The sequence below is a fragment of the Vicugna pacos genome, chromosome 29, assembly GCF_048564905.1.
Source record: "Vicugna pacos chromosome 29, VicPac4, whole genome shotgun sequence".
NCBI classification, from domain to species: Eukaryota; Metazoa; Chordata; class Mammalia; order Artiodactyla; family Camelidae; genus Vicugna; species Vicugna pacos.
The window spans coordinates 7,587,470-7,610,849 of record NC_133015.1 but is presented as its reverse complement, the minus strand read 5'-3'; the positions used below and the strand labels follow the sequence as shown (position 1 = coordinate 7,610,849).

The window sequence follows — 23,380 nt, the reverse complement described above, 5'->3', positions numbered from 1 at the left end:
CTGATAGCCCTGTTTGGACATCCAGCATCTAACTGAAACCAAATATGTCCAGCCCCCAACACCCACATTTTCTCCCAGATCCGCTCTCTGCCAACACTTCTCTTCACTTCGGTTAATGGCAATTCCATCCTTCCAGTGGCTCCGGCCAAACCCTGGACTCATCATCGTTTCTTCTTTCATCCACGTCTGCTCCATCCACAAATCTCCTGGCTCTGGTTTGGTGTCTCCCACAACTTCTGCTACGTCTTCCCTGATCCAAGCCATGTCATCTCTTGTCTGGTTTATTGCAATGGCTACCCAGTGGGTCTCCTTGCTTCCGTTCTTTACAGATGAATTTCAACTCTGTCGGAGGGATCCTTTCCAAATCTAGATTAAGTCGTTCTTCTGCTCAAGGCTTTCTAGGGAGCCCATTTTATTCAGATTGTAAACTGAGGCCACGCAGGGTTGGGCCCCTTGGTGACCTTCCTCCGCACTCCTCCTGGCCCTGCTCTTCCTCCTCTAGCCACACCCAACCCTCCTCTCCAAGTTGTAGCCTCGGGGCCTTCACACTGGCCATTCCCTCTACTTCATTTGCTTTTCCCCCAAAATGTATGTAACTCACTCTCTCATTTTTAAAATTTTTTTTTTCCTTTACCTTTTTGTTCAAATGCCCCTTCATAGCCAGGCATATCCTGACCACTCTATTCCCAATTCTCCTCTCACCCAACTTTTCCAATTCCCCTGATTCTGTTCTCATTTTTTCCTTTTAACGTTAAAGTCTTCTAAGACACCATATTCTTTACTTATGTACATATTTTTGTCTATCTCCTTACCAAAATGTAAGCTTCAGGGGAGATTTTTTTGTTCATTTATACGTTTTGTCCACTAGTGTATTTCCAGTGTCCAGACTGCGTGGCTTACAGTAGATGCTCATTAAAATCCTTTTGCGAACGAATTCATGAGTAGTAAACATTTCAAGTTCTCCGAATCACTTACTGTTAGGATGGTTGACACGGAAACGATGGATCATTCATTCTCACGTTGCCACAGAAAGGTAGTCTGGTTCCCAGATGGATACTTCCAGGTACTAACGCGACCTTACTCAGCAGTGGTTAGACAATTGCCTCTCTTATCTTTCAAATGCTTGTTAAGTGAAAAAGCTTAAACTGCTTTAGGCAGCATAAACTTTACATTAGTTTTATGATCTTTGATTATACAAAGGGTACAAAATTAGACTGCATTTATGCATCTTATGAATATGGTCATAAACACTGTTACCGGCGCCCTCAGTGGCTGATTTCATGACATGAGAAGGTGACATACATTCAGAGAACACTACAAGGAATGCCTTCCTTGGTGCAGCCTACATAACTCTCACCACAGTTTGCCTTTTGATCACGAACTCCAGAGGTTTCTTAAGGTCACAATTGACTAGCTAGCCCCTGAGCGGCCTGTCCTTCCAAAACCTGGGAAGAGAACCTTGTCTTTTTCTGTGCAAAGAATGGAAATTAGATATTAGCTGCCCAAAGAAGATGGGGCCTGGTTTAAATCCCAAGGAAATGCTGACAAGTATAGATGTGAATTCCAAGCGACTGTGGCTCACACATCAGCTTATCAGACACACAGAGAGAAGGCTTGGGGAATGTTAGTACAATTGAGAGCTTGGTTGACTATCTAAACTTAAGAGGTACAGGTTATTGTTTAGAAATTGTCACAAAATAAAACCCCTTGCTTGATTCCTATAAAAGTCTATACATCGTCAGACACACCCAGCGGCACCAGCGAGCCGGTCCCCTCTGCCTGTCCTGTGCTTTGATTTCTGGGATCCGGGGGAGGGGAGAGATCACCGCTGCCAGGGGCAACAAGTGGAAGAGGCTAAATGGATGGCAAAGGGTCTCTTGGTCTTCAAAACGAAGAAAATAATACTTGGCCCTAATTAGACATGATGCAAAAACTGGAAAATATCCAAGGAAGGTGCCAAGAGAGAAATAGTTTGAAAACGTGAGTTTTCAGTATCTTATTACTTGGAGGGGGAAAGAAACAGTTAAACAGAGCTTTCACCACTCAACCAACGTGAGAGTGTGAGTGTGTATTCCTGAGAACAAGGTGCAAGAAAAGCCCCCAGTTTAGCGAGATGCCCAATCGCGACAAAGGCGCTGAACCCACCTTGTTGGTTTCACTGGTCCCCTCGATGGCGCTTTCTTCTCCTCCCGTGCTCTCTGCCTTCTCCTGCAGGTTTTCATTCTCATCCAGAAGCTTCACGGGGACAGGGGGTGGGGCCTCCTCCTCCGGATCACAGGCATTTCCAAGAATGGCATCGGCGTTAACACTCTGTCGACACTTTTTGTTTCTGTCCACGGAGGCATATTCGGCAAAGTTTGTTTTGCCGTTGACCTGGGGTCCCGGAAGCTCTTTCAAAGCAGACGTCGACTTTGACCTGCTGCTCTGGCCTTGACCCGGGTGGGCAGCTGCTGCCATGTCCTTGATTTCTTTCACCGTCTCATACAAGCAGTCCTCCACCATGTTCTCCTGGGAGGAGCTGTCCTTGAGCACTTCGTACGGCCCTTCCATCCCCAGCCCCTGGTCCGCGTCCGCACATCTCTCGTTGAGCATCGTGTCCACTGCGCTCTCAGGAGGAATTCTGGGCAGTTCCCGGCTCTGATGACACTTTGGCTTCCCCGTGCTGTCCTGGGAGTCCAGTAGATCTGAAGCCGAGGTCTGGACTTCCTCGTAATGTTGCATGCAGGTCATCGCACTGTCTTCTGAAAGAACTAAAGGAGCGGAAGAATTAAAAGTGGAGAAAGATGATTCCTTACGTAATTATTACAGGGAATCAGATAATGTCAAGTTACATTAAATCAAGAGGCTTGTTTCTTATGTGACCTGAGGCTTCAAATTATAGATGTTTTGATTGTTAGTTGATATTCTTATTTCAACCACTGTTTAAACTAAAGCCATCCATTACATCTTTCCAATACAATGTTTAGTAAATTGTCTTGGCTATAAATTTGGGTCACAGTTATACAATATTTGTTGTTACTTCTGGTGGGTCCCTTGTAGGCAGAGAGTCTAATGTGACCAGGAGATGAAGATAATGCTCCACGGGGCCAAACTGTTGGGGGCTGGGCCCCAAAAGTGGGGCATACGCTGGCCTCCTCCTGTTTGGCGGGAGTGTTTGGGAGCCATCCCACTACACAGGTCCCTTCTGTTTGGCAGGCACGATAGAAACAATGGGACAAAAATGTGCCCAAAGCAGTATCGCAAAGGGACCCCTACCCTGCACTCTTTAAAGCAATTTTTTCCATCTCACTGCCCCCAGCCCCAACATTTCTACCTCAGATAAGAAAATCCAAATACGAATTGTTGGATTGCCAGAGAAGTATTACTGTGTGGTATCATTCCATCGTCCCTTCACCAAACGTTTTTTGAGTACCTACTATGTGCCAGGGATGGTTGAAGTGCTGGGGATACATCTTTCCACAGAGTCCTGACCTTCTGGTGCTTACACGGTAGTGAGCCAGCTATTAAGTCACTGTGTCTCCTCTGTATGTTCCTTATGTATTATATACCCTTTATATATGTAAGTGTAAATGTATACTTAGAAATATATTTATACTGGTATATTCATATATATTTATTTTGTATACTTTATATACATATGTTCCTTATATATATTTAAATCAAAGCTATTTAGCTTTGTCTTCATTATTACTTATTTATTAAAATTTGAGGGGGAGGCAATTAGGTTTATTTACTTATTTAAATGGAGGTAGTGGGGATTGAACCCAAGACCTTGTGCACACTAAGCATACACTTGATCACTGGGCTACACTCTCCCTGCCTTTTATATTAGATACAGTCTTTATATATATATATACACACATATGTGTATGTGTGTTTATAACCTACGGTCTTTAACCCATTTGTTTTTACTGGCTACACTGTGATTCTCTATGATCACAGAGTTCAGAACAGGGTCTCACGCTTGGTAGGCACCACTATATTTTCACCTGAAAAACTAAATGAGTGAATGAGTGAACGAAGTATTCACTTCCTGTCCTGAAAAAAAAAAAGGCTACTTCTCTTTGGAGGGATTAGAAATAGTGTCCCTGAGGAGGAACTGGGGATGATGATACTGGTTGTCTGAACCCGGCTGGGGTTACCATCCCCATTCACTGCATTCTGAATACTTAATCACCACAAAGGGGCAGACTTTTGCCCTCCGGGGTTTGGGTTTCTGCATCACGGTGGACAGAGAATGGACACCGGAGTGAAGGCTCCAGTGTCAGTCCTGACTGTCCCACTGTCTCCTTGTCCATAGATGGGGGTAAGAGGGACCATCTCCTACTTCAGCTGAGAGTGCTCTGTAAACTGGAGACTGGAAACGTGGTTGCAACCTTTGCCAGCGAAAGCATCCTGGCTGCGAACCAGGCTGTGTGCAGAACGGTCCCGAGGGTGTGCCCGGGAATCAGATCGCGGGTTCAAGTGACAGGTCCTCAGCGTGCTGACCATAAGATCTTAGGCAAATTATTAACCTCTCTGTGCCAGGCAGAATAATGGCCCCCAGTGGGCATCCACATCCTCATCCCTGGACTCTGTGCGTCTGTTACATGGCCAGGGAGGAATTAAGGAATTAAGGATACAGCTGATCTTGAGATGGGGAGAAGCCTGGGCCATCCAGGTGGGCTCAGTGTAATTATGAGGGTCCTTACAGGGGGAGGCAGGAGAGTCAGAGAGAGAGCTGAAGATGGAGGGAAAGGCTGGGACCACGGAATGTAGGCGGCCGGCTCTAGAAGCTGAAACAGGCAAGGAACTAGGTTTTCCCTAGATCCTTGGGGGAGAAATGCAGCCCTGCTCCTACTTTGATTTTAGTGCCGTGAGACCCAGTGCAGACTCCAGCCTCCAGAGCTGGCAGTTAATAACTGTGCTGCTCCAAGGCACCGCGTGTACGGTACTTTGTAACAGCAGAAATGTTTCGGTTGCCCCACTTGTCAGTTGTGGAGAAAGATACCCCCTATCTTACAGGGCAGCAATATTACTATTAGTAATGGTAATCCTATAGGGTCGTTGTTAGCACAAATGAGTTTGAACACATACAAATCTTAGAGCACAGACACACAGAAGCCAATGGACAAATATTAGCTTTCCATCCAAACGAGATTATTTTTGCTAAAATTAGGAGTAATACACAAAGTGAGCAAGAACACATGTCCTAGCTTGTGAGCTACATTTTCTGAAATCCAGCCCTTTTGTAGGTGATGAGCCCTGCACGGACAGCTGGGATTCTTGCAGAACTTACTGTCCCCGTTGGTGAGGGCCCCATTCTGTTCACTGCTGGCAGGAGCGTCTGTGGCCAGACTGGTGACTGAACGGCTGAACACCTCCTTGTCGGAAGGCTGCAAAAAACACATGCATCAAAAACCTCAAAGACCCCAAGGCAGAGGGCAATATATCCACAGCTTCTTTTAGAAATTAAAATAGCCACAACGAAGCCCAAATCCACTACTTCGATTTAAATGAAGAGAAGTCAAATACAATTAGTTACTCAGTTGTACGAGTCAAATTTCAAGTGCTCAACAGCTTCGTGTAGACTGTGGTCACCGTATTGGTGCAGCCACAGAACATGTCCATCTTGGTGGAAGGTTCTATTGGACAGGGCTGTCCTAGAATCCTGAAGGCACTGGGAATTTTCCAAGGCTGCCATCTGCAGAGCTTCCCATCTGGTGATCACAAATGGGTGATCTCAAGTAGGTCGTGGGGTATCAGGCCCTTAGCTCCAGGTGAGGAGGGACCAGAAACCCCTGGGCTGGTCCAACTCGGCTCCAGCAGAGCGCGAATTCATCCTTTTCCCAGAGGTGCTGGAAATGGTACGTGCTCGCTCTCTCTTTTTTTTAATTGAAGTATAGTCAGTTACAATGTGTCAATTTCTGGTGTGCAGCACAATGTCTCAGTCATGCATATACAAACATATGTTCGTTTTCATGTTCTTTTCCATTAAAGGTTATTGAATATAGTTCCCTGTGCTATACAGAAGAATTTTTTTTTTAAAGATATGTCATGCCAAGAAAACCACAGGAAAGCATCACCTCTGTCTTTTGAAGGAAAGAGACTTAAATCTTATCAAAGATAATGTCACTTGACTTCTGAGACTTTCATAAAAAGCCAAATCTCTGCTTCAAGGTTCACAAAACTATGCTAAAAAGTAGGTTTGCAAACCTTGTTACTCTCCCAGACAGTTTCAGGACCCGCGGAGGGAAGAATGGCCTTGACTGTTTCCTCCTGGGCCAGTGCGGGCAGGTGGAAGACTGACTAATCGGAAAGTGAGTTGGTTGCTCACGTGTTTCTGGAAATACCCAACTGGGCCCAGGTAGCGGCTCAACCACTGTGGATCTGCTCTGCTCCCCCATCCTGCTCACGGAGCGCATGGCCTGGGGGGACCCAGGGGGCTACCGCCGGACCCTGCTCCAGGATTCCACGTGGAAAATTTTGATGTAAACAGCCCTGCAACCTTGGCTAGTTAGCTTCACGAATTCTCTGAGTCCTGAGTGGCAATCAAATAATAACAGAGAGCAAATAGCTCGTGCTGGGTCACGAGCCACTGCTTACTGGGAGTCAGTGGTTTCAATCCCATGCAGCCCCGATCGATGGATGGATCACGGGGTTATGTTGCCAGGAGCTGGAGCGGCAGGTGCTGATTAACAGAAAGGATGTCACACCTGGGCAGGACCAGCTGTGAGCGAGGAGAGCTCCTAGGTGGGGCCGTAAGACCACAGTCAACCCATCACAGCCGAATTACGGCTCCAACCACCACTTCTTCTCTTAGCTTCTATGAGAAAATGCCTGCTGGAGCTCCAAGCTGAGGCACCCCCCTTCCCCCCGCCTCTGGACTTTTTGGACTAGGATTTGAAGGCAGCTCCTCTGGGGCTGAGGAGTGAGTCTGGGATGTATCAGAGCTGGAATCAGGGGTGGGGAGGGCGGGCTGACTACAGGGGTTTCTGCAGCCTGGGGTGACACTGTGCAAGTTGTACACGATTGAGAAGCTAAGAGAGAGGCTCTTGAAGACAGCTGTGTGTGTGCGTGTGTGCTCCAGCACACACTCCCTCTCACCCACTCATGAGAGAGGCCAGTGGGGAGTCACTAATGAAGGATACGGCACACGAAGGGTCAGTTTCCCTTTTATCCACCTGCCACTCTCCTTCTGTCTCACCCAGGGCTGCTGGTGGAACCAAAGGTCTCGAACAGCGGCTCTCAGCCCTGAGCAACGTCAGGATCCCCTGGAGCACTGGCTTCCAGTCCCCGAGCCCCACCCCCAGGAGAATGCGCTCTTCTAGCAGACTCCAGGTGGAGCTGCCGCTGGTCCAGGCCACGCTTGAGAGCTTGCTCATGAGAGCTGCTCACATGAGGACATGAGAAAGGGAAGAAGATGGAGGTGGAAGCCCCTCCCCCAGCATCCACCACTCCTGCCAACCGGCACCAAGGACAGCGGTGGAGGCGGGGCGGGGGTGGGGGGAAGCAACAGCCTTCTCTCCCGTCTACCTTCCGGATGCCCGAAATGAGAAGTGGGGACACAGACCATCAGAGATGACAATGGGGGGTGAGAATGAGGGTAAAAGGGAGGATGGTGCTTAGAAGCCCAGAAAGCAGTGGGTGAGTGAGGCGTGTGCACACAGAGATGAAAGGAAGGAACCCCTCCAGGGGCTCCCAGGAGAGGAGTCCTGATCACTTCCATCGCATGAGCCAGAGGAGCCCCTTATCCACAGGGCAGGGCGTGGGGACTGGAGCCACTCCTGGGTCAGCTCGGAACCTGGCTGCTGGCTGCATGTTTCACACCAGATCTCGCATGACATGCCTGACTCATCCATCCTTCCTTTTTGTGCCTTCTTCCCCGACCAGACCAGTTAATGCCTGATCTTGAGAAAGTATGTCTGGGACAGGAAGCATCTTTACCGTTCTAGCCAGCAAACATGAGGGTTGACCCATCCCCCAGCTGCTGGAATTGATCAGCCAGTTAAGGGCAGGCGCCTGAGTGGAGAAAACACGGTGGATCTGAGAGGCCCACTGGGCTTGTCAGGACCCTGCAGGACACAGAAGGTTACAGGAAACCCAGCAAGGCCAGGCCATGTCTACGGTGTCTGTGGTCCCAGGCTCCGGTCAGCTTAATGATCAGCTGTTTGGGTTGAACTGTATCCTCCCCAGATTCCTATACTGAAGCCCTAACCCCCAATACCTTAGAAGTGACCTCATTTGGAAACAAGATCATTGCAGATGAAACTGATTTAAGATGAGGTCATCTCGGAGTCCTTAACAAAGGGGAGCTTGGACAGGGACAGACACATACAGGGAAGACAGTGTGGAGCGTCACAGGGAAGATGCACGGGACAGCAAAGGCAGAGAGCTCCACACGAAGCATCACCAAGGACCGGCAGACCACCGGCAGGCACGGGTTTGCCCTCGGAGCTCTCACAGGCAACCAGCCCTGCTGCCACCTTGATCTCGGGTTTCTAGCCTCTAGAACTGTGAGACGATGTATTTATTATTTAAGCCATTCAGTTTGTGGTCCTTTGTTAGGACAGCTCGAGCCAACCAAAACACCAGGCAGAGGCAGGACAGAGACCTCCTTGCGGTAGGCTGGAGGCTGAGGATGTTTCCAGTTGCCCCACGATTGCATCGGTTTCAGGAACCCTCCCAATCATCGGCCTCCGGCCGCGGTGAATATAAACCTGCAGAAAGAGGACACAGCCCACGGAGCCAGTTAACTCTGCTGAGTTCCCTCCCTCAGCTTCCTTCTGGTTGTGAGCTTGTGGGGACACGCTCAGGTAAGTGGCCGATACTGTAAAGCACACACGTCGTGCAGACGCGTGCTCGCGGGCTCACCACGTTCATCAGGGTCTCGTGGTCCCCGCTGTGCGGTCTCGGTTTCTTTTCTCTGAAATGGAAAAGGAAACGCGGCTGTAACATGCAACGTGCCATCTAAAACCTAACACACACTCCCCTTTCCTCTCTGAATTTTTACCATCCTTTAAGTCTCTCTTTTTAGAGCCAAGTTTACTTTGCCAAGGAAGCAAAAGCCAAGCAGTTTACTCTCTTCCTTCTCTGCAGACGGCAGGGTCGGAGGGGGTCAAGTCCCAGCAAGGGGCTGGTCACCCCTCCTGGCCTCCCTTCCTCCAGAAGTAGAGTATACGAGTCAACAGCAAGAGACTGGGCCATTTCCCTAAGCAGGCACTGTTAATATCTAGACTACTAGAATGAGTTACGCTTTTTTTTTTTAATTTAGGAAATCTGGACAATTCTGTTCATTTTTTTAATTCCGTCTTTGCAAAGTCACACACTACAATGGGACTGAGAAAATAAGGAAAGTACAACTTTTGGCATGTTGGGACGGGTACATGCTCTCAGGATGAGTCATATGTACTTCCAGTCTATGGAAAAGTCCATCAAGTAAAAATAGAATTTATTTTTACTCAGGACAGGCTAAAGAAAGCCATCAGTACTGGACGCCCTTTCCCATATATGTATGAGGCAACACTGACACCTAGTGGGAGAGTAAATAATTACAGAGGCAGGCCCTTCCAGGCCCAGGGGAGGGAACACTTCCCTGGCCTCTGTTTCTTCATCTCCTGGCCAGTCAGACTCTGTCCCGGCCCTGGACACAAGGGATTCAGAGGCTGCTTGAGTTCAGAGGGCCGCATTTTCCCTTCTCGATAGAGACTTTAGGGTAGGAAGCCACATCCAGACTTTTAAATGACTCTTTTTGAGTCTCTTCCGAGGTCATTAAGAAGAGTTTGGAAGAGGGCTGGCTGGCTGTCAGCTGATCTGCGCTGGCTCCCAGCAGCAGCTGACTCCCCAAGGAGCTGCATATGTTGTAACAATGTCTGAACATCCGGAAAATCACTCCTGCTTCTCTCCAAGCAAAGATCTCTTTTGTTGGGGGGGGTGGGGTGGGGTAACACATTTTACATGAAGGAATCAAAGAGGGAGGAAGCGGGGTAAAGGAGAGAGGGAGACAAAGAAGGAAGTATAATTCTTAAAAAAAGACAAGATCATTTCACACACAGAATGTCTCTTTTAGGAAAACAGATCTGTTTCTTGAGAAACTGCAGTTCTAGATTACAAATCTTTAATAAAATGACCCTCCCTCCCTAAAGCCACAGAGTAGCAGAAGTTTTCAGTAACTCTCAAGTGGCAGCAAAATGGTTTTTTTTTTTTTTTCTTTTTTAAATGGAAGTACCGGGGATTGAACCCTGGACCTCGGGCATGCTAAGCATGTGCTCTACCACTGAGCTATATCCTCCACCCCCCAAAATAGTAGCTTTAACGCATGTCATATTTAGATTTCCAAATGTCCACAGACGGAAACAATATAAATTTTGGAAAGATGTGCTCATCAGAGCAGCAAACATTTCCTTTGGGGGAGGTTCATATAAAAGGGTTCTTCCAGTTTGCTTCCTAGCATTTCATTGAACTAATAGAAAATGTCCCTGGGCCCCTTTGCAGCAGAGAAGTCAGTTAACCTCCAGAATGTCTCTGTGATGAGACGCCATTTATCACAGGCTTTATATACAAAGTCTTCCGGGTCCATGGAACGTGTTATCTTTAGGTTCTAGGAGACACAGGTCGCTCTCACCTGTCACAACTGGAACACAGAAAGACGAGGAAGATGATGAGGAAGAAGGCGGCGACAGCGGCCAAACTTCCCCACAGGACGACCTGCGTTGGTCCCCCGCTCAGCATGCTTCCCTCGGGTCCCATGATGGGGCGTGGAGCGGCGCAGGCTGATGGAGTCGGTGGTCAGTCCTTCCAAGGTGGCGACATAGGGGCACAGGGCTGCGTCCTGCAGAGAGAACGACATGTGTTTTGACAACTTCTCACCTGAAGTGCCGGGATCTGGAGTGAGTTCATGGTGGTGGGGGGGGGGGGTGGCGGGGAGGAGGGTCTCCGCAGAGCAGGAAAGTGGGTGCGGAATGTACTGGACTCGATTTGAAATCCACCGTCGAGGCAAGTCCCATCTGGGCAAGTCCCCTCCATCGTCCAGGCCTTTGTTTTCTCACTCAAAATGCAAAGCAGGAGTGTGCAGTGCCTAGCACAGTGTTTGAGGCAACGGATGCCTTATTATTTTGGTATGTCTGGGAATAGATGTAATTATTTATTTTTATTTATTTATTTTATTGAAGTATGCTCGATTTACAATGTTGTGTTAATTTATGTTGCGCGGATAGATTCTTCATGTCTCCAAATAAACTAAGAGTCTAAGTATTCCACAGCAAATAAACAGATGGCTTATCTGGATTCCTTTTTTTTTTTTTTTTGCCAGAACAGTGTAAAGCATTTATTACGGCTTTCTCCAAAATGTAGTTTGCATCTTCCCCACCTTCCCACACCTGCTTCTCTTGGAAAAGGCTTAAGGTCCATACAATGAATGAAACAGATTATCTTTCTATTCACCTTCATAAATAGGTACCTGTTCTGAGTCTGCAACTTTATTTTCAGGGCCAGCTTTCACTAAACCTCTGAGAACACTTTCAAAGGAATGGACGAAAGTCTGTGCTAAGAATGCCACCGCCAGCGGCAAATAAGACCTATTTATCAACAACTACAAATTGAGCAGCTGTCCTTGGGATATTTTAGTACCTGGCGTGGGCCTGGGACTCAAATGCTTTCCTCATTTAATCGCTGCCACTAGCCTGTAAAAAAGGCACCACTAATCCTCATTTTTCCAGACAAGGGAGCTGAATGCAGAGAACCGCTAAGTTCCCCCAAGGTGCCTCCGTGCTAAGTGGCGGTCTTGGCCCCTAGAGGGCGCTCCTCCTCACCAGGGGCTACGGACCCCCGCTACCCCCACCCCGCCCCGTTCCAATGTGTCTAAATGAAAACGCCAATGAGTTCCGTGAAATATTGAGTTCTAGATTTTGAAAAATAGAGTCCTATGTCACATCAACGATGATCTCCCTTCAGAGATGTCTTTTTAAAGAGCATTTGCTTTGCTCCATTCTAGAACATTCTAACTTAAACGAAACAGCCTTTAAAGTCAAGTTTCATGAATAAAGTCAGCGAATGAATATTTTTGTCATGATAATGAATCAGAACTCAATTTTTTTTTCTTGAAAAAGACCATTGATGTTTACACGTCCCTTTGTTTCCATGAAAGAGCTAGAATTCTGTCCAGCCATCACTGAGTATCCACAACGAGTCAGCACTTGGGTGGCTCAGTGGCTAACTGGAGTGCATTGCGGTTCAGCGAGACCAAATCTTCTCCAGGTGAAATGTGTCACATTTATTTGACTACTTAAAGGTAAAAAAGAATGAAAAACTGGAGAACAAGAAACTTTTATCTACAGGGATGCAGAGGGAATTCTAGAAGATGAAATCGATTGTTTTCTGTACACCCTGAACCAACAGGAACATTTCCTAATGCTCTATACATACACAAGTGTACACTTTCCTGGGTAATGCAGAACGTCTTTCTTCCTGCGTTGGTTATATATTATGCCTGGAAACACGACCTGCACGCTGTAATGGATGGTCACATTGCTTGGGCGTGTTTGCTCCTGGGCAGCTATAACTGAACAAAAATCACTAGCACTTCTCCCATAATTTGTTGAAGCAATGAATAATTCATTTTAAACTTACGCTACAAGTTGGCATCACAATGAATTATCAAAATACATTCAAGCAAGCACATATATCGTGGGGACCTATGAATACACATGAAATAAATTTTTCTATCCAGGTCCAAGCATGACACAATTTACGAGGCACAAACAAAAAGTATCTGTTGTGTAGCTGTTTGTGCCTTCCTTTATTCACTCATTCATTCATACAATGATTTCATCCATGTCTATTTATAAAGGGCCAGGTTCTTAGAAAACAGTTTGCTGTGTGAATTATTCCAAAGCCACATATCCTTCCAGCAAGCTAGAGCAGCACCTCTCCCCGTTTCTGTACACGTTTCTCTTCTCTCTTTCTCAACGGGGGAGGTGATAAAGTGTCATGAGATAAGTGGAGCCTCACCTAGCAGAGCAGTGTGAGGAGAAGGAAGATAAAAGTAGATTACTATCAGCTACTGAATAAAGGATGCGACTCAGACAAAATGTGTCCAAACTCCTGGCTCACTCCCCTTCAATTAAAATTTGCAGAAAAGCTCTGGAAAGAAATACTTTTTCCAAAAGTTCTCATCGTGGATGAAAATCTCACAATGAAAAGACTGATCATAACCTGGTACATGTTTCTGAGTCAGATACATGGTAATCCCTAAGGACAACGGCTCCTACCAGGCAGCCTCCACCTCTGAGAAACCTCTAAGGGACCAGGAGCCACACAGGTCACAGCCGCGCGGGCAGTGCTGCAGGGGCGGCTGCCCTGGCAGGGGTCAGCGGTGGTGGCGGTGGGCACACACATGACCTTTGACACTCACAGCAGGCCTCCCGGTGGGATTATTCCCATTTTAGAGAAGGTCTGCACCACTGTTACTCTGGTCTCCTGGTCTCTTTTTTTCCGCCTGGACTTCTGTTTCCGTAATTCTCTTGCGGAATTACGTGAAATTACGGAAAATTTTCACATTTCTTCTGTGGTCGTCCCTTTTTAAAATTTTGGTGGCTCATCTACTTGAGACATGACGGTCTTCTCCCAATGTGTTTAGATGGACCGCCCCTCCCCCGTGTGTGTAGATGGACCGCCCCTCCCTCAAGTGTATAAATGCACCTGGATGACTCCCTTGTTCCTCCTTGGTGAGGGAGAGAAGGGAAGCCCTGTGTGGATGGTCCAGGGCTTTCCAAGAAGTGGAATGGACTTTCTCCCCAAGGCTGGACCCTCATGCCCTGTTTTCCGGAGCTTAAATGCAGTGCTCAGGGTCCTCTGTGTAGTTTATCTTCAGCAGTGGGGGACTGGTGTCCTTCCCGGAGGCTGGAGGCTACTCTCAGGATTAGTGGTAGAGGGAGACCACAAGGACTCGAGGCACAGGGTCTGGGAAGCAGGAAGTCATTCTGAAAAGGAAGGATCCCTGCAGCAAGGAGGGTTTTCCAGGCCACACACAGTGCGCCTCTACCAACCAGGGTCCCTGTGGAAAACATAAGCCAAGGCTTCAAAGCCCCTGATGTTGTTACTGGTCCAGGGGACCGGCTTATTTCCTGCTAGTTCCTATATAAAGTAAGACACCTTCTGAGCATCCAGAATCAATCCACACCAGCAGAAATACAGGAATGACTTGGGGTGATAGCTCAGGATTTTTTCATGGAGATATTTAAGCCTATTTCTCTCAGTCCTGTCCTTACCTGACTCAATAAAATTGCATTCAATTATAGAGTACTGTTTCTTCAAAGTTAAAAAAAATCCTGTTGTCAGACCACCTGTGTAAATATTCTATGAGTTATTCAACATAGGGCAAAGAAGGGCCATCCACTGGACCTCAGCTAACATTTATTACTGCACCTGAATGCCCCCACTAAGATGTGCTGCAAAAGATCATAATATTAATGAAATGGCAGATTTAGTTTAATTGTTCTACATTTTTTTTTTGGCTTTGTTTTAGATCGGCTTCACCACTGGCTGCACTGACGTACAATCGTGATCAGAGGCTGTCATTTGATATATGATATTGCTTTACAAGAGTCTGTGGCATTTCCCCTGCCCCCGAATTTTATATCATCCCAGACTCCTGTGGGAACTTGTCTTCTGGCCCTGAGAAAGGTCGGTGCCTGAGTTTATAGGACTTCTCTTGGGGGTTCTTTCAAAAGTTGGGCTGGATAACTATTTTGGACTAAAAGCGCCATAATCTCTCATACTTTTATATTCATTCATTTCGTGATTTGAATCAGTAAGCGATCAAATCTTAGAAAAATCGATGGTCTTTTAACTTCCAAAGCAGGTGCCACTTTTAGCCACAAGGGGGCAGTACAATTCTATTCTCAACTCCTCCAGGAGCGACTGGTTATTCTTGCTGTTTGTGCCTATGCTGAGCATTTTAATTGTCTTCATCAGCCTGGAGTATCAGCCACCCCCGTCAGTTCCAACAAGAAAGAAAACAGAAACCGGATGACAGTAATGAAAGTTACAGCCCAAATACCAGCTATTTATTTCTGAACCCAAACACATTTAACAAGCTAGGTAGGTGCTCTGACCACTGCAAATTCTGTAAATTGTAATTTGATAGAGTTGGGACGGCCGGTGAGATTAGCCACAGAAGTAGACGCCTGGTTCCTTTGAAGCCAGTTGAGGTCAGTAATGACAGTCATTACCCTTTTACAGCTGTCCCAGCTGACTCATCATTGAGCCTGATGGAAGCCACCTTCACGCATGACCCCTGACTGATGCTCAAATAAGGAGGTCAAGGACCCCTCCCCAGTGGGAACGCCTCCTTCCCGCTCATCACCAGGTGTGGGAACCACGCAGTAAAAGGACACTTTACAAGCCACGGATTAACCAAACACATTGAACGAGGGCCCAGGAGCCAAATTCTCTGCTGGGTTTCTGTCCTTGAGCAGCAAGTGGGCGGACACATGGGCTACGGCTACGTGAACCTCTCAACAGAACCCTCCAGTCTCCTGAAAGCGTTTCAAGCTGAAGTATTTACATTCAGGTAGACTTCTCTCTTCAGCCTGAAGGGCTCTGTCGGAAGACAAGCCAGCTACGCTGAACTCTGAGTGAGCGTTAACCGGGTCTGGGGGAAAGACCGAACCACTTCAGCAGACCCTTCCTGTCCGCCCTGGCCCTGCCAGAGTGCAAGGTTTTCTGCCAAGAGGGAGCAAAGATCTCCCCATTTCTTTCTTTCTCTGAGTCAGGGGGGTGGGCATGGGGGTGGGGGAGCACACCCAGAGAGCGGAGGGTGGTAAAGGACTCCAAGTTAATACTGTCCTCCTTATAGATTCCAAAGTCATTTTATAACATCACTTTGGAGCAGAATCTTGACATTTCTTTCCACAGCAGCTTGAAGCACGAGAGGGAGGGACCTGGAAAGCCCTGGCATCGCCAAACAGACCGCCGTCGGGGCTCGCCGCCGCCGCCGCGGAAAGGCCCAGGCGCTCCCTCCGGGCGCGGGGTACGCATCCTCGAGGCGGTCGGCGGCGTAGCCCGATTCCATCTTCTACGCTCCCCACCTATTGGTCCGCACCGGAAATGGGAAATCTGACCCTTCGGCGGCGTTTGGCTGTCACTTGTCTACAAAAATACACTAAACGTATATTCCAGAAGTAACAGTTTGCTGCTTAGCGAAACCCTCCCGCCATTTTGGATTTTGCCTTGGGAAAAGCCCAAAGGCAAGTGGCTGGTGCGTAAGGAACGACTTCTAAGGTTGCTGTTCCTCATATCCTGACCTGAAAACCAATTCCTAATGTTCATTTACAATTTTTTAAAAAATAATTACTTATTTTTGTTTGTTGGGGGGAGGTAACTAGGTGTATTTGTTTATTCATATTGCTTTTTTAATGGAGGTCCTGGGGATTGAACCCAGGACTCTGTGCATGGTGGGCATGCGCTGTACGGCTGAGCTATCCTCTCCCCCTCAGTTTTAAAATTTTAAATGGTAAATCTCATGAGAGAACAGAACGGCAGAGGTGGCTGTGGGTGAGGGGAGAGAGATGATGATTCTTACAGACTGGGTGAGGAACACAGGTAAATGTCTTCAATTTGCATAAGCAAGTCTTAATGGGATGTTTCACAAAGTGTGCAGTTTGAGCTTAAGGCTTTATTTCTTCCTGTCTTCGACTGTTCGCTCATCTGATCTAAATTAAAAGTTCCCTGAGGGCAGGGATGCATCCATCTCATATCCCACCATATTCTCAGCATCTGCATGAGCTGGAAAATAGGACCCAGGCAAGGGATTTTTCCTGAATATGTGTTTCTGGGAAAGGAGGATGAGTAGATTCACAAGCTGCCTCTCAGGATGCAAGCTGAATGAATAATTTATAGGGTAAGGCAGGGAAGGGGAATAAAAGAGAGGAGCCCACCAAGCAAACAATTAAAAAATAAGCCGAGTATGTCTTAAGGCAAAAACCTCAGCTCTGGAACGAACACAGCCACCTGCTTTCTTTGTACATCACTGAAGCAGCTGAACGCCCCCCCCACCCCCTTTTAATTGAAGTATAGCCGATTTACAATGTTGTCTTAGTTTCTGGCGTAGAGCAGAGTGATTCAAATTTTTAAATATATATATATATATTCTTTTTCATATTCTTTTTCCTCATAGGCTTTGACAAGATACCAAATATGGTTTCCTATGCTATTCAGTAGGACCGTTGTTCATCTATTTTATATATAGTAGTTAGTATCTGCAAATTCAGAACTCCCAATTTATCTGTCCCTACCCCTATCCCCCCGTAACCGTAAGTTTGTTTTCTATGTCTGTGAGTCTGTCTCTGTTTTGTAAATAAGTTCATTTGTGTCATTTTTTTTAAAGATTCCACATATAAGTGTTATCAAATGATATCTGTCTTTCTCTGTTGACTTAACTTCACTTAGTATGACAATCTCTCAGTCCATCCATGTTGCTGCAAATGGCATTATTTCTTTTTTATGGTTGAGTAGTATTCCATGGTATATATACACCACAACTTCTTTACCCATTCACCTGTCAATGGACATTTAGGTTGCTTCCATGTCTTGGCCATTGTAAATAGTGCTTCTATGAACACTGGGGTGCATGTATCTTTTCGAATTAGAGTTTACTCTAGATCTATGCCCAGGAGTGGGATTGTTGGATCATATATGCTTAATCTACTTTTAGTTTTTTAGGGAATATCCATTCTGTTTTCCATAATGACTGCACCAAACTACATTCCTACCAACAGTGTTGAACATCGCTTGAGAAAAGTCCCAATTGGAACTTTCAGTTTCTCTGTCCAGGAATCCTCACCGCCCTGAGCAGGCCTCTCCACACTGGCCATCTCACTGTGTCCCCAAGCTGTGCCTTCCTCTGGCCCCTTCCCAGGGATGACATGTCACGTCTTCCCCCTCTCCTAGGAACCCTGATACACACCTCTCTCTTCCCTCCCTCGCCTGCAACTGGGCCTTACATTTCTCCAAGGAGGGAGTGGCCTTAACGATTCTTACCCCTCTTCCCATGTTTTTCATCTGATGGAAGCCCGAGCACCCTTCAGGTCTCAGCTTAAATGTCACTTCCTTGGGGCAGCTTCTGACGCTGCTTCCTTGCCCCCATCCCCAGTTAAGTTGAGCCCCCCCCCCTCTTTCTACTAGCTCTTCCCTTTGTAGCATCACTGCCAAGTAGAGTGATGGAGTTCTCCGCATGTCTCCTCCACTGGTCCGAGCTCCAAGAGGGAGGCTGTGGACAGACATGTCTGGTTCACAGCTGGAGGCCTACAGCAGGCACTTGACACATAAGTTGAATGAATACATAGCTGAATAAGTTAATAGTTCAAAGAAGAATAAGCATCCAAGAAGAGATGGAACCTGACCAGGCCTTCAGAGATGGTAATAATCAGAAGAAGAAATTCTTCTCAGTCTTCTTAAATGATGCTGAAATTCCATGGGGACACGAGAAGTGACAGCAGCCAGCTTGCCTGACTTCCTGGTGGGTAAATCACGGTGCTGCCTCCGCTCTACACACACTCATCTGGCCTCTCCCCACCTTCCCCTCGCGGTCCTGCAGAGGCCCCAGTGCATGTCAGCTCTGACTCACAGGCTTGAAATAAAAAACATGGCCATCCCCGCCGTGGTCATGACCCCAGGTGTCTGCCCACCTGTGACAACAGCAAACAGGTGAGGACATGGGAGCCGGGCCATCTTCCCAGGAAGCTAAACTTCCTTGTTTGGGCGCCAGAGAGAAGAATGCTCACTCTCTTCCAGGTTGCCCACTGCTCATTCCCAGCCACAGCATCATGGGCCCTCCTTCCAAGGGGACGAGGGCACCTTGCCGCCCTCGCTCCATCTGCTTTGCTGGACCCGGTGGGGAGGTGGTGTTTATACACAGGCCAGCTTACTGAGATCAGGACTTTCCCATCTCGCTCTGTTAAGCACTGCTTTGCCTTGTTTTTATTTGGCTTCTGCTGCCCGGGTGATTCAGCCACCATTTTTTTTTTTCATAACAGTAAAAGACTTAACCAAAACCAAACTTCTGTTTCTTTGCAGAGAGGTTCAGAAATTTACCATTTGACATAAGGCCTCTCCAGTCCTCCCCTCACGGCTCAGGATCTTTAAAAGACCAGTTTCATTTTAACACTTGGACTGTGGTTGGACAGCTAATTACAAAAGCTCTAGTTTCTCTTACAGCCCAGTCAGCTCTTCTCAGGCCCTCAGAGAACCATGCTGCCTCATGGAGACTGTACAGCAAAGGACGCTTATTCTGGGACAAGTACACCTTCAAGATGGAAGACGTAGAATCTTAAGAGTTAGATAGAAATTTGAACCATGTCCCAGAGGAATCCGAGTTTCACAGCCCTGGTGTCATTGTGAGCTAGGTCAATCCCACCTTTTGATGCACCTGGACGTAAAGACTGCAGACTTAAGAGTTAATATTCCACCCAGGCTCTGCCAAGAAAGTACCTCAACATATTACCCAGTGCTTAATGCATCAAAGCCATCTTTAATTTTCATCTTTCTTACACTTTAAAAACATTAAGAATTTTTATATTCTAAAATTGGCAGACAAAAGACTAAATTTACTGACCTCTGAAATGCAAAATCTTCCCCCCAGATCCTTGCAAGTTACTTGTTAGTGTTACCGGAAACTCCTGAGGACTGCGAGACGTCAGAGCGACAGCTTGATCAGAACAGGTCAGAACCTGTATTTGAAAATGTGGGTTCTCAGGGCTCAACCTCAAGGCTTTCTGTCGGGGGGACGGGGGGAGCGGGTGCAGATGACTCAGGCAGTATGACGCCCACGCCCCTTGCAGAGGGCGCGGCAGAGCTTCTCTCAGGGGGGGTCCTGGGGCAGAGGCTTCGCCATTATCCGGGAACTTGATAAAGATGCAGAATTTTGGGCCTTCCCTGAGGCGTGTGAATCACAAAGTCTGGGGTGAGAGCCAGCAGTCTCAGTTTTAACAAGCCCTCCAGGTGCTCATGATGTTCGCTGAACCTGGAGAAGACCTGATTGCCTCTCCAGCTCCCCTGGGGAGCTCGTTAAGCTGCAGACTCTGACTTCGGCGGGGCTCCCTGACTCTCAGGTGAGCGCTAGGCTGCGGGTCTGAGGGCCGCCTCTGGGCAACACTAATGGAGATATTCATCTTCCTTCAACTAGGGTTGAAGGGTCACCCAACCAGATCCCTGGTGCTGAAACGTGGCCTCATCTTACTCAAAGTTATGTGAAGATGAGGTCAGAGCCCCCATGTCCTAGGACCCTTCTTGATTCCCAAAGAAGTACTCAAATACAAGGCCACTCTCCATGGTCCAGAGTCTAACGAAATGGCAGCGAGAGGGCAGGTCGCTGGTGCGTGGAGGCAGGGATGCAGCTTCCACTCCGTCCCTCCCGACTGCATCACTGTGCAGCGTGAAACAAGTCCAAGCCTCCTGTGCCTCAATTTCTCCTTCTGAAAAATGAAGTCATTGAGAAGGTTTCTTTCCAGCTCTGAGATTCTCTTATAAAAGCAGCTGGTGATTCCTAAGTTCTAAGACAAAAAAATCTAAGACACAAATCCAAGACCTTCCACACAAACGGAAGTGTTGATCCAGCAAGAACCTGAAATTCTCAGTGAGATCAACAGTTTCAACTCCCCGGAAGGCACCGTCTTAGTCATTCATGGAAGAACCCGAGGGGGCCACACCAGTTACACTGATGATGCCGGAGGGGAGAGCATGGGCGGTCTTTCTGGTGCAGAGTGAGGAATCAATCCTGCAAACCTCAAGACATCAGTGGCACTTCCGGCAACGCCACCACGGCACACGGGCTGCAGGCCTGACTTACGAGTCACTTTATCTGTTCATTAACGTCCAGTTGGTATAGTTACACACTTACAAGTCATATTCATAAAAGCCTTTCAACAAAATGTGAGGAGCAAACCAAAATCTGCGGATGGGCGTGCACAGGTAACGGAGAGAGAAAACGCTGCCGCTGGAAGCTTGTGAAGCTGTCTAAAGGCCTGTGCCCCGATTTAGGGAAATCTTACAAAGACAGCAGATCTGAAAGGGACCCGTCTACTTTTCCAGTCCTCATACTTGATAAGCCTGAGGAGATTCCAAATGTGACAGAACATTCTGGAGACTTTCTCTGTCTCTATTATAATTATTTTTTAATTTAAAAGACATTTTTTGGGGGGTGAGGTTATTATTATTATTTTTTAATGGATGGACAGGGGATTGAACCCAGGACCCTGTGCATGCTGAGCACACGCTCTACCACTGAGCTGTAGCCTCCCCACTTCTCTGTCTCTTTTATTAAAGGTGCTCAGCTTTTTGGGTTGGTTTCATTGGTTTCTTGAGTAATACGGCTGATATTTCCTACTCTTTGACACTAAGGGCCAAACTGTGTTTTACTCTGTGATGCTCTATAACCCGTTGAACAAATAATTGCTAAATGCCTACTATGTACCAAGCACCGTTTCATCTTTTCATCACACCTTGAATATGAGATGACACTGGTCTGCTGCAGTTATCTGCAAAACTCCGTTGGCAAGAGGTGAAAACATTTAGAATTAAGTTCCTAATATAGAGATGCATTCTTGAACAAAGATGAAAAACAATGTAATGTTTAATTCCAAGCATGTGAAGTCAGGGGGAAGGAAAGAAAGCAGCGACATCTAGTCATGATAACTGCAGCGTGATTCTGTTTGGCTTGACAGCCGAGGCGCCGGGGCGCCGATGCAGCTGGAGTGCCCTTGGACTGATGTTGTTTCAAGCTGAGAACTGTCCTCATTGTGTCTGGCAGATTCCAAAGACAGTCTCTGCATATGCACAGGGTGGACAGGACCACCTCCACGCACCCGTGCACACACTCCATCCCAGTCAGGGTCAGCCAGCCGCTAAGGATGGGTAGGATTTCAAGGACCTGGGAGGGTATCTGTAGGGAGTGTCCCCTGTCCCCTCCACCCCCACTGAATGGGGGAAAACTGATTTCACTTTACAGTTAAAGCAAAGCTGAAAAAAAACAAATGTTCATGGAAGTGGCCCATGCATTAAAAATCCCATGAAGGCATAAATGATGGGAAGAGAGCAAGTTACCTGGTGAGGAAAAGGGAGGGCAGGGGAAGGGGGAGAGGACTGAGGCCAGAGTGCAGGCACACTGCGGGTGGGAGGTAGGCAAGGGGAACAGACCTGAAGGACTGTTTTCCTAATTGTGCTCTGCTTTACTCCTTTGTCCATAGCTGGCCTTACTCCATGGGGTACTTTGTGAGTTTAAGAATGACATATGTGTGTTCATGTCTACATACTTCAGTACATTTATTTTCTTCTCTTCCTTTGCCCAGTTTAGGGAAGATAATACTGTTGATGGAGATGGGGAGATAGGTGTAACAGAACAGTAGCTCAAAAGGAGACTCTGTTCTTACATCGTGTGTCATGACTAAACACAGAACTCAACAATCAGAAACTGTCATACTCTTTGGTAGAGGTCCATGTTCATTGCAAAGGCCATTAATACTGTGGACAGCTAAAAAAGACTTTGGACTAGATATAAAAGCAAATGGAGTATTTAAGAAGATGTGGTTAGAAGATTCAAGAAGATGTGATGTGTGTGTGTGTGTGCGCGTGTGTGCACAAATGGAATATTACTCAGCCATGAAAAAGAATAAAATGTTGCCACCTGCAGCAACATGGATGGACCTAGGGATTAACATATTAAGTGAAGTAAGTCAGACAGAGAAAGACAAATATTAGATGATATCACATATATGGAATCTAAAAAACAATACAAATGAATGTATATATAAAACAGAAACAAACTCACAGACATAGAAAATAAACTTATGGTCACCAAAGGGGAAAAGGAAGGGGGAGGGAAAAATTAGGAAAATAGGATTAACAGACACAAATTACTACACATAAGACAGATAAGCAACGAGGATTTACTGTATAGCACAGGAAAATAACCTGAACAAAATATATAACTGAATCACTTTGCTGTATACCTGAAATTAACACAATATTGTAAATCAACTATATTTCAATTAAAAAAGTTGTTTCAGTGAAAAAAGGCAATATGAAGTAAATTGTAGGGTCTTGAGTAGAGACATGACAGGCTAGGATAGTATCTCACTTCTGAGCATGGAGACTTTTCTCAACTTAAATCGATGCGTGTCTTGGCTGTGGCCCTACTGACTAGTAGCCTTGATTTGTGTCAAAGTGCACGCCTCCAGGCCCCTCCACTATCAGCCTCATTGGTTTCACTCGTCTCCCTTTCCAGACCTTGTGAAAGCAACAGCCACCACAGAGATGACACCCCCCTCTCCCAGAATCCCCTCTGTCCTGCTCACCATGCCTGGGGCGCTTGTTACACAGCTGATGCCCTGGCCTGACCCTCAGATAT

At 46.9% G+C, this 23,380-nt stretch overlaps 1 protein-coding gene across 1 annotated transcript in view; it reads right to left on the bottom strand.

Moving 5' to 3' along the window:
- The window catches only part of PAG1 (phosphoprotein membrane anchor with glycosphingolipid microdomains 1), a 132,854-nt gene that overhangs the window by 15,078 nt on the left and 94,396 nt on the right, over positions 1 to 23,380 (bottom strand). Inside the window, exons 4-7 of the mRNA XM_072951777.1 lie at positions 10,604 to 10,812; positions 8,854 to 8,905; positions 5,279 to 5,375; positions 2,146 to 2,750 (exon numbers count right to left, since the gene is read on the bottom strand). Coding sequence (XP_072807878.1) covers positions 2,146 to 2,750; positions 5,279 to 5,375; positions 8,854 to 8,905; positions 10,604 to 10,728 — 879 coding nt within the window. The 5' untranslated portion in view covers positions 10,729 to 10,812. The remainder of the gene's footprint in view (positions 1 to 2,145; positions 2,751 to 5,278; positions 5,376 to 8,853; positions 8,906 to 10,603; positions 10,813 to 23,380) is intronic.